Source organism: Vidua chalybeata, chromosome W (assembly GCF_026979565.1).
Source record: "Vidua chalybeata isolate OUT-0048 chromosome W, bVidCha1 merged haplotype, whole genome shotgun sequence".
In the NCBI taxonomy this organism is placed as follows: Eukaryota; Metazoa; Chordata; class Aves; order Passeriformes; family Viduidae; genus Vidua; species Vidua chalybeata.
In genome coordinates, this window is record NC_071569.1 from 233,371 (window position 1) to 245,107 (window position 11,737).

General features: G+C 38.1%; 1 protein-coding gene across 1 annotated transcript in view; it reads right to left on the reverse strand.

Annotated features, from left to right (window-relative positions):
- LOC128802364 (ras GTPase-activating protein 1-like) overlaps window positions 1-11,737 on the reverse strand; it is a 160,886-nt gene that overhangs the window by 76,549 nt on the left and 72,600 nt on the right. Inside the window, exons 12-15 of the mRNA XM_053968686.1 lie at window positions 10,854-10,941; window positions 8,648-8,725; window positions 5,930-6,087; window positions 5,587-5,663 (exon numbers count right to left, since the gene is read on the reverse strand). Of these exons, the coding sequence (XP_053824661.1) occupies window positions 5,587-5,663; window positions 5,930-6,087; window positions 8,648-8,725; window positions 10,854-10,941 (401 nt within the window). The remainder of the gene's footprint in view (window positions 1-5,586; window positions 5,664-5,929; window positions 6,088-8,647; window positions 8,726-10,853; window positions 10,942-11,737) is intronic.

The following is an 11,737-nucleotide window of genomic DNA, read 5'->3' on the forward strand; positions in this document are numbered from 1 at the left end:
TCGATGATTAATAATTATAATCTGGAAATCAAACTTAAAGTGGTTAAAACTTATGGATTTTTTAGAATGGAAATGAACTTAGGTTTACAGTGAAGCTTTTGTTGAACCCAACCAGAACCAACCAAACCCCCTAAAACCACTTACTGATTCAGAATAAAAGCTTATCTAAATGTTGACAAAGAATAAATTGCTCAATAATGGACATTAAATGCTGGCTTTCCCACCCACAGCTCCATTTACAAGGCAGTGAGGAGCTGTTAAGGACTTGAAACTCACACTAAGTTCTTCAAAGAAGGTGTCGTGGTTTGACATGGAAGTGAATTTTTCCAGGAAGTTGAGTCAAACTAATCAGTGGTCAGGTTTGGATATTGGCACCTGGAGTGACCACTGAAAGTATGGACACACCTCTGAGAACACAGGGGGTTAAAAGCAAGAACTCCCAGGGGAACTGTCTCTTTTGGTTCCGGTCGTCAGAGAGTGCAGGCTCTCCCCTGCCCAGCCATGGGCTGGGTGGGGGAGGGGAAGCCACGCGGCCTTGTCCAGGTAGGCCGAGGGGCTGAGGGTCTGGAACCGAGCCAGCTCCTGTGGACGGAAGGGTAGAGAGAAGTGGAGATGCCTCTGTCCCCCCCCCCACCCCAAGAGGGAAAGAGACAGAGAACCTGGCGGCACCTGGAAATTTGCCGGCAGAGGAGAAGGAGAAGGGGGGGGAATGTCCAGCGTGAGAGATGGAACACCGGACCGAGATATCAGCCGTCCAAGGAGTCTAAACGTTTAACCCTTTCCAAGAAATGAGGGCTTTTTAAAAGTATTACCCCTCCTTGATTTGTAGTGGAAGAGAGATAGTCCGGGACCTGAGATGTTAGAAGAAGAAATATTTAAGTGGGAGACGATGATGAAGTAGCTTTTAGCTGGACTTTTCTTGTTAGCCATAGACTGAAACAAAATCTCCTGCAATAGAGACTGCATTTTAGGAGGATGCAGTGGTGACCCAGACTGGGCGGAAACACCACCCAAGGAGACCTGTTTCAGCTTCGAGCAGCACAGGAGTGGCAAGAACCAAAGAAAGCTGAGGAGGGAATGGTGATACCCTCTGTCTTCGGGAAGAAGATGAGTCCTGTTTTTGGACCCCTCGGCCCCAGGGGAAAATGGGGGGGACTGTAGTCCCAGGATGAGAAACTGAACTGTTGTATCTTTAGGTCCGTGGCAAAGCATCTTTAAAAGAGCCCTATGAGCAGTCTGTCCATGCACGGTGGTGAGAGCACTGTGACATGGAAAGGAGAGTGTCACACTGGCAGATTTTTTTTTTTCCGGGCGGTTGCCATGTGTGACAGAGAAACACAGGGGAGCAGCTGTGTTTCCTGGGGGGTCTGTAGTGCAAGAGAGACTTCTCTCTCCCTTGATAGTTTAAGTATAGATTACCTGAAAAGTGGTAATTTGATCAGGAATCCCAGGTGATATTTCATGGCTAAGTATTTTAAGAAATTAGGAAGAAGAGGAGTGTTTTAAAAAGTCTTCATCCTGGATTTAGTTTATGTGTTTTCTGTATTAGTAGTAGTTTAATAAAGTTTTTTTTTCCTTTGTTATTAAGCTTGGGCCTGCTCTGCTCTGTTCCTAATAACATCTCACAGCATTTATTTAAGGAAAGTGCATTTTCATAGGGACACTAACATTGCACCAGTGTCCAACCATGACAGAAGGGCCTGCCAACATCTTATTTTTGGTACCTCCTGTTGGTAGACAATATGTTGTTACTACCATTAACAAGTACTTGATGGGCTCCATAGTTTCTCCCCCTTGTTTAAAGTCCACCCATGTCAATGCAAGAGTGCTTACATACACTACTTAATACATTTAGCACATATTTAATGAAGAATATGAGAGGGAAAGAGCCAAGTAGGAAAGGAGGGAAACCTGCCATAGTAGGCTTATTTCCCAGTGCCACAGAAGTGATACATGTGTATCACAGTGACTTTTTTGTCCTCTAGCTGCATATTCTCAAACTACTTCAAAACCAAGCTATAGCACTACTGCAAATACAAACTGGCTGAAAGGAGAGACAAAGGCAATGTGCACTTGCAGCCCAGAAAGCCAACTGCATCCTGTGCTGCACTGAAAGCAGCGTGGACAGCAGGTCAAGGGAGGTCATTCTTCTACTCTACTCTGCTTTCATAAGACTCTGCACAGAATACTGTGTTCATCTCTGGGGCCCCAAGCATAAGAAGGAAGTGAACATGCTTGAGTGGGTCCAGAGGAAGGCTACCAAGATGATCAGGGGGCTGGAGCAGCTCCTCTATGAGGAAAGGCTGAGAGAGCTGGGGTTGCTTAACATAGAGAAAACTGTGGAAAGACCTTATAGCAGCCTTCCAGTATTTTAAGGAAGCCCACAGGAATAATGAAGAGGGACTTTATCAAGAATTGTAGTGATATGACAAGGGGTAATAGCTTTAAACTGAGAATGGGTTTGGATTAGATATTGGGGAAAAATTATTTACTGTGAGGGTGGTGAGGCACTGGAACAGGTTGCCCAGAGAAGCTGTGGCTGCTCCATCCCTGCAAGTGTTCAAGGCCAGGTTGGATGGGGCTTGGAGCAACCTGGTCTAGTGGAAGGTGCCCCTGCCCATGGCAGCAGGTTGGAACTAGATGATCTTTAAAGTCCCAAGCCAAGCCATTCTATGATTCTATGACATAGACAGGACAGCTGACCCAACCTGACCAAAGGGATATCCCATAATACATGGTGTTGTGGTCAGCAATACTAAGAAGAATACTAAGCTAAGAAAAAGGAGATGGGGGGACATTCATTATTAAGGCATTTGTCTTCCAAAGCAACCACTATGCATACTGAGGCCCTACTTCCCAGCAAGTGTCTGGACATCACTTGTTGATAGAAGTAGAGAATAAATTTTTCCTTTGTTTCCATGTGCAGCCTTTGCTTTTCTTTGTTAAACTGCCTTTATCTTGACCCGTGAGTTTTTCACCTTATCCTTTCTCCTCCTGTCCCCCTGAGAAGGGGGAGTGAGAGAGCTGCTTGGTGGGCACCTGGCAGCCAGACAAGGTCAACTCACCACAAATATTGAAAAAATATAGCTCTGACATTACTCCTGTTTCAGAGCAATCCACTTTTAAAAACTGTGGCTACAAAGGAGAAATGTTCAGAAAGGTAATCAACCCCTTTTCTTGCTTTTGGAGGTCTAGGCAACATTGCACGAAGACAAGTTGGATATGGTCTCTTTTAGCTCCGTTTTTCTCCCCATATACTTCAAATATTTAATAGGGATGGGGATGTAAGCAGATATGCTTGTTAATTCAAGTTGATATGGTCTAATTCTTATCCCAAAATGAAAGGACTGTTAGGTTATGCTCTAAGAGTCTACCTAACCATGATCAAAAAACATTGCCAATCCTCTTGACCTAGGTAAGAAAAAAAATCTATAACCTTCCACCAGTTGGATACATCTAAAAGTAGCACAATCTCCTTAATCTGGACAAAGAGAAGGAAACTACAGAAACACTTTAAAAGAAGTTACTGAAGTATCCCATTCACTAATTTTCCTTTGAAAGGGTCTTTTACTAACCAAAGCTTTGGCCAAGATAAAGAATTTTCTAGCTCAAATGCATATGTTATGTGTAATAGGCATAATTTGTGCCTATAAAGTGATATATGGATAGGAGTTTTTATATGATTAAATATAGACACAAAGCAAGCAAGCCAGGGCAAGGGGGGGGGCTGTCTCATGTATGTCAAAACCATTGTAGACAAGGCTTCATTTACAAGTTAATACATGTGGCTCACTCGGAGATGGGCCGTTTCTTGAGATAATCTAGGAACACACAAGCGATGATCGATGATCGATGATCATCCCGGTACCCGAGATTGGAATCGCTGGAATCTGCGGGGGATGCATCTCAATGTCGGGTTCCCTTAACTCCATCATCGATGTACATCGCTTCCCGGACCTCGGATTGTTCAACCCGGCGCAGAGAAAAGGGACTTTATGAATATGTGGGACTTTGAATGGAAAGAAAAGGCTGATCACCGAAATCCCGGCCTCGAGCAAAATAAACTGTATAAGAACTGCTCGTGCAGAATGGGTGGTGTGAAGCATAGGAGAGACCCTCTGCTAGAGTGGTTGAACCTGTCTCACCCAGCGCCGATCCCGGGCTCGGCACTGTCCTTTTCTTTGTGGCTGGCTCAGATAGAATTTGATCTTTATAATAAATTTTTTTTTTCTTTTTTTAAATTCGGCTCGGTCAATTTTTACCTATAACAATCTTGGTGACCCTGATGTGATCTGATTTGGGCCATCCAAGGGCTCCCTGTCCTCAGTCAATTTTTTCCTATAACACATAGAACCATGCAATAACAAGGTCACAACTGCAATCAGAAAGTCCTTTTGTCTGTCAAATGAAATACATCTTTTTTCCTTTTGCTATGCAGAAAATTTTGTAGTTAAAGGAAAGAGCAACAGTTTTGAAATTGAATTAGGTTTGGCAAGAGCATTCCGTCTTCAAAGTAATTCTACTTTCATCAAAGTTTCCCTACAAATCTCTTCTCTGAGAGGAAAAAAAGAGAAATAAATTGACATGGAGGCAAATATAACAGGCCAGTAACACAATACCATGCAAATCAAAACCAACAGCAACAGATTATCAGTACTGTGCTAGGCTTTGGGACAGGTCAGAACACAACAGAAACATACTTGGAACAACTGTTGGGTGAGAGGGTGTCTGTTCTGCAGGCAACAGAGAGGAGGCAAAGGGATGAAGTTACAAGACAATTATGGTGGGAAACAAAATGCCTTGAAAGCCAAAAAAAATCACATTGTGTGGCTCAGAATTAAAGTGTGAGTTTTTTGGGGAGGGTTCATTTTGGTGGGTTGGGTTTGGGGTTTTTTTGTTTAGTTTTGTTTTTTGAAAGCTGATAAGTCTTACCATCTTGTTAGTAGTTTTCTGGAATAGAAAAATAGAAACAAAACAGCTGACGAAGCTGTGTAAATAACAGGAGGAAAGTACAATCTTGGGAACACAGATGAGATAGAATGGGGGGAAGAACAAGATGCTACAAGGACTGAGGCAAGTTTTGTTCTACAGGCTGTCAAATTGGAGTTTAATTTATTTTCAAGTGAGGAAAGTACTATTGTTTCTCCCTCTTTCTCACTGGAAGCAACAAAAAAAGTCCTGAGAAGGACAAAAGTAATTCCACACAGTTGAGCTTAAAAAAAAAATAAAGAAATTAACTTAATGAAACTTAACATTTTATGAAGGAGATTAATTCTGACAGCTCCTCTTTTTTTTTTTTTTTGTAAACATGGTCACAGTATAACACAATAGGTATACTGGAATAGAGCTAGAAAAGCCATCAGATATATAGTATTGGACTACTGTGCATTTTACTACTAAAATCATGCAGGTTCTTACTGTAAAAACATTAATGTAAAATCTGTAACAGACATCTAAAACATACCAATACAGCTGTATGATAGTCACAGAATGTACTTAATTGTCTTGTGACAATGTTTGACAAGAGCAATGCAAACTCTATCCATTGTTAAAGTATATATGCATCCTTTACATAAAAATACTTACATATATCTGGATCTTTACTTTTCTTTGTTTTGTTACTAAGACTTATCTCAAATCTATTAATATCAGATGAAAGATCACTGGGGAAAAAGACAAAAAGCCCCAATCAATACTACATTTGGCCAACATTTAAATTTATTCTAAAGTTATTTCAATCCTAAGTTATCATGACCAGCCAAAGATACTTAGATTCATACATAAAATTCTATCAATGCATTTGTGGATCCTATATAACCATGCATACAGTACTTTTAAAAAGCAGATACAAAACAGTACAGTGCAAAGAATCTTAAATGCAAAGCAACTTTCACGTGAAATTCAGTAATTCAATAAGATTAAGACTTACTCAAAGACAAATTCTTCTGACCATACAGGGTTCTGACCTTCCCTGATATGTGTTTTTGCTACCTGGACACTGTTCAGGTAGATGTTACAATATGGATTAGTAAAATGTTTTACTGGGAGTGTATGAGCTTCTTCTACATGCAAGATAAGACTGCTGACCTAAAGAAAATACACAAAGTTTATTTATTTATTTAAGAAAGAATGGAATTCTCCCCCCCCCCCACCATGTTGAGGCATAATGTTAAGGAATAAATATTAAATACAAAATATAACTTCCTAATAGAAAGAGAAGGGAAAAGGAATAAGAGGAATAATGAAAGATTTTAAGAGGCACCAGGGACAAAGTAAGAGCAACAACTTGAAAATAAACCTCCAGCACCATAGCTTTACCTCATTTTTTATTTAAAAAACATCACTATAAGATTTGCAATTACTAACTTTTCTATGCATAGAAAATTCTGCTGAAGCTAAAGACTCGTATCTTAAGTAAGAACCATGGACAAATCTAAACACAATTCTGCATTTCATGCTTTCCTAACACATTAGGCTCAATTTGAGTCAGCAGTGAGCCCTGGCAGCCAAGAGAGCAAACCACATCCTGGGGTGCATCTGGGGTGCATCAAGCACAGCATAACCCACCAGTCAAAACGGATGATTATCCTGCTGTATTTAGCATTGGAGCGGCCTCACCTTAAGTACTGTGTGCAGTTCTGGGCCCCACCATTTAAGAAGGATGTGAAGGTCCTTGAATGCGTCTAGAGAAGGGCAACAAAGCTGGTGAAGGAGTTTGAATGAATGTCCTGTGAGGAGCAACTGAGGACACTGGGTTTGTTTGTTTGGAGAAAAGGAGGCTGAGGGGTGACCTCATTGCTCTCTACAGTTTCCTGAGGAGCGGAAGTGGAGAGGGAGGTGCTGAGCTCTTCTCCCTGGGATCCACTGACAGGATGTATGGGAATGGTTCAAAGCTGCACCAGGGGAGGTTTAGATGACATTAGGAAGCATTTCTTTACCCAGAGTGTGGTCAAACAGCGGAACAGGCTTTTCTCAGAGAGGTGGTTGATGTCCCAAACCCATCAGTGTTTAAGAGGTACTTGGATGATGCCCTTACTTAATACTATGCTTTAACTTTTGGTCAGTCCTGAATTGATCAGGGTGTTGGACTAGGTGATTGTTGTAGGTCCCCTTCAACTGAAATATTCTATTCTATTCTATTCTATTCTATTCTATTCTATTCTATTCTATTCTATTCTATTCTATTCTATTCTATTCTATAAACCAGTAGATTACATAAAATTCTTTTGTTTAACATACGACACTGTTTTCTCCCTGTTATAAGGAAGATATTAGTCTGTACCACAGATTCTCAAAATAAGAGCACTTGGAAACTCAATTTCCAAAAATTGAGAAGTGAACCCTCTGAACTCATTTACATTAAATGCATTTTAAATAGTCTACTATTTTACAAACTTCTGAATTGCATGCAATTCATAGCTTAATCAAATATCTACAGATATCAACTGAAGTCAATTTAGTCAAATACAGGAAATATATTTAATCAGGTCAAAAATTCATTTAAATGCAAATATTCAGTACCCAAAATTTGAAAGGACAGTTTGAGAAACCCTGAAACTGATATAACATCTGTAAGGTACTCATGGAAGTATGATTTTTGATCTTTATACACTTCATCTACCTTGATCATTCATGCTTTTTATAGTTTTCACCTCTTTAAATAGTTCAATACTTCCCACACTTATTTACCTGGAAATTCTTTTATTCATTCCAGCCTATAGTTTTCTCATTTTCTTTGTACATTTGATATAAGATGATCAAAACTAGCTGTATCCTAAATGAGAACACCATAAATATGAAATAGTATCTATCTTCTATACTATTTCTTCATGCAGCCTAATATTTGCTTTGTGTTTGCAAATACAGAATTATTTCAGATGATCACTCTGTAGGTGCTTTGCTTTTTTGGCTCCAAATTTTTTCTACCATTCATATATCAATTGACCTAATTTAGTTTACTTTTTCAGAAGTATTCAATCATCTTTAATGTTGACCACAAAATAATTTTGCATTTCCTAAAAAAAACCTCACCCATAAAATGTATTCCTTTTCCTATAGACTAGTAAAACAGCTACTTCCAACATTCATAGCATTCAAAGATACCAGGGATTCTTGATTCCCATTATTCTTCAATTATCACTTATATAATCATTTATGATTATCTGTCCTCTACCTCTGAAAGAAATTCTGGACACAACAGTACTCTCAAGAAACCAAAAGAATATACACCATCATCACAGTTAAGCATGTATTTGTCACTGAAAAATTAATATATTAGTTATACTATTATTTTGGCTACATGTGACATAAGTCTGTCAAATCTGGTGAACTGTAAGAGTTAAGACAACACAAATGCTGAATTGTTGACACTTTTACTTAAATGTGATCAGAAATTAATACCTAGCAAAACATCTGTCAATTGCCTAAACACCACTTTGATCATTGTGTATATAGGTATCATAATAGAGTGGAAGTCATTCCTGTTGGTTTAACAAAGGTACTGTATAACTCCAAGAAAAAGAAAGCACATGCAGGATTTACTATTGTTGAAAGGAAAGTTCTGACATATATCATCATTTTGTAACAAGGAGGCAACCTCTCCCCCTCTTCCCCCCCTACCCCCCTCCTCGTATCTATATAGCTTCACCTGACGTAGACGTTTATTTGATGTCCCTGGACTGTTTTTCCTTAAACTGCAAAACATCTGTAAAGCCTTCATCCAGTCCTAAAAGATAAAGGCACAAAACAGTGTAACAAAAAGTCACATACAACATCTTCCAATAGAACTGACATATCAAAAAGTATCTGAAGTTGTTTCTTTAGCTTAAAAAGAACCAACTTGTTTACAACTCAGAGTATGAAACTTTTAATAGTAAAGCAAAATTCATATATTTCTCAGTAAATCTAAAAAGACATTTGCAAATTTGAGTTTCTCCTTTTAGAAATACCAAGCATTACTAATGGATATATGGTGACCTTTATCAATTTTCCAGGTTAGTCATACTTAATTAAATTAAAAATGGTATATAAAATGAAGCAAGACTTGATTGCTTCTGAGAAAATAACAGATAAACTGTTCTGATAATTCTCTCCTCTATTTTTATATGCAGTTGTATTTACTCTGTGTGCTTCAAACAAAAAACAAAGCAGCATTAACAGAAAAACACTGAAAAGTATAACCTTCACCCCCATTCTCTCTGCTCACAAATGCATAAAGCAGAGTAGATACTTGGGAAGGTGGAAGATATGCTATAGCCTCATTTTTCATGTTTTCACATCCCACACCGTCAAATTTTGTAAATTCTCATGAAGCACAAAATTTAGGCTTTGACTAACATTTATAAAGGTGTAGGTCAAAGATTTGCTAGCTACTCAAAGTGTAATTTAATAATTGTTAAAATACAGCTACATTCAATATTGCAGCTATTCTCAAGTAAACCACTTTGGAAGTGAAGTTTAAGCTTTCAAAGCCTTCCACAAAACAAAGACCTGTCAACTATGCATCAAATTTTTATTAGCTTGCTTTCTTCTTCAAATAACAAAAAGCAAATAAAGAACCATAGAACTTACTAAACACTCTAAAGTAATCTAAATGTTTCCTAGATACAGTCATCTTTATTCTCCCTTTTAACAGGAAAATCTATTCCCTTAAACGTCACAGTTTACAGCAGCAAGTATGAACAGCGCACCATAGTATGCAGAATGACACTAGCTATGTCATGAGGCTAACACGTCACGTATATGAGGCTAACACTACATTACATTACATTGACATAATGCTTTGTACAAACCTCAGACAACATGCAATCCATTGGACAGTTGCTTTGATATTTACCACATTATATGAAAACCATACAATTTTCCTTAGTATGACAACAAAACTATTCTTCTGTGAAATGTTACAAAGTAGACAGCTGTAACTTCTGAGAACATCAGCATCAGTAAAACATCTGACTTACCTGAACCAGAATCATTTTATAAAAGAAATCCCAGTATTCTCTATAAATGCAGTGAACATCTTAAGTGTTAAGCAAATCTAAACCAAAAGCAGATTATACCAAATGTTCAGAAAACAGGACAGGATATTCTGCATGTCCTGGCAGGATATTCTGCCTACTACACATTCTTAAATAAAATCAAATGCATAGATTGACTTCTGACACAAAATGTCTGTTTCAGAGCTCTGGAATACCAAAACAACTTGATGAATAAGAACATTGTCACATCTTCCATATGCTCTCCTATTAGTGAGTGACTTTTAGAGAATTAAACTCCATTCCTACATTTCTTAATCAGCAAACATTAACTGTTAAGAGAGCTAATAACTAAATTATACCAATGTAAACCACAAAAAAACCCTTTATTTTGTGCAAGATCAGGGCCTAAGGACAAATAACTGTAAATGGTTTGACAGGTTTTGATTGGTGGGCATACCTCCTTTGCATTTTAGTTCTTATCAGGAATGTGCTCTTGAAGCAAAACTCCCACTTACCATGCTCTGGTTCATTAGTTGGAAGAGTGCTGGAAAGCAAACTTTTTTTTTTTTTCACTGAACTACTCCAAAATATATTCTCTAGAAATATCTCATTGAAACCAACGGAAGTTCAGTCCATGGGACCAGACTAGAACTTCTCCAAAGTAGAATCCCTAAAGCATAGGTAAAGTAAGTGCTGGATTATCATCACTAACTATATCCCTTACAGATCTGCTATTATTGCATGGAAATATTTGCTAATGTAGACATAACCACCATACATTGTACACTTGCTTTCTATTAGAGAAGGATAATATCATTAAACACTACAAAACAAAAAAATTATTTTAAAATTATATTTATCAACAAAAGCTCTCACCTGCACTTGTTCTTGAGTTTCTCCTGCAAAGTAAAAGATGTAATGCTCTTCACTGAAGTGCTGAACTACTATCTGAAAACAGTTTGGCCTTAAAATCAAACAAAACAAAAATGTCAGAAAAAAACCCAACAAGAAATGTCTCTACATGCTTCAAAAGTGCATTTTGGTTGGAATTAACAATGCAATTTCAAGAAAACTGCACTGTAGTTCAACTAGTTTGTTTCAGAATATTTAAGAAACTTGGAACAATTTGTATTGAATATACATGTACACTGACTTACACTTGAGGCAAAATGCATCTGATAGTGTTATCAAGTCTTTTATGAGGACTATTCACCACAAACATTTTAAATTATGCACAGGTTCAGCATTACATCCCAAGTACTTAATCATGCCTTATGGATTTGTTATTTTAGGAGTTCAGGAAAGTATATTAACATAAGGAATTCTTTATCTGAATGTGTTCCACAGCTCTCACAACCAATACAACGTGTACTGGATCATGATCAAATATGTGTCATAGAAACTTTTAAAGCTTTAAATGTGAGTATAACATTTTCTCCATTTTATGTATGTACACTCATTTGTCAAGAAATATAAAAAATATTTTTCATTAAAAGTTGCACACTACAAGTACACTGAGTCTTGCACATTACCTTCAAGGTAATTTGGCTCTCCCAAACACAGAGTTACATGAAGGATCTTACTTCACTTGCATATGATATTTCAGTCTTCCCTTCCCCCCATCCATTGTTTAGGTAAATACTGGCATGGCATTTTCTGGCCATGCACACAGGAGGATTGAGGAGGGAGGCAAAAAGTAGCTGGGTCAGGGGCTACTTAAGACATGCAAAGCTACAGCTCTCACTGTACTACTGAGAAAA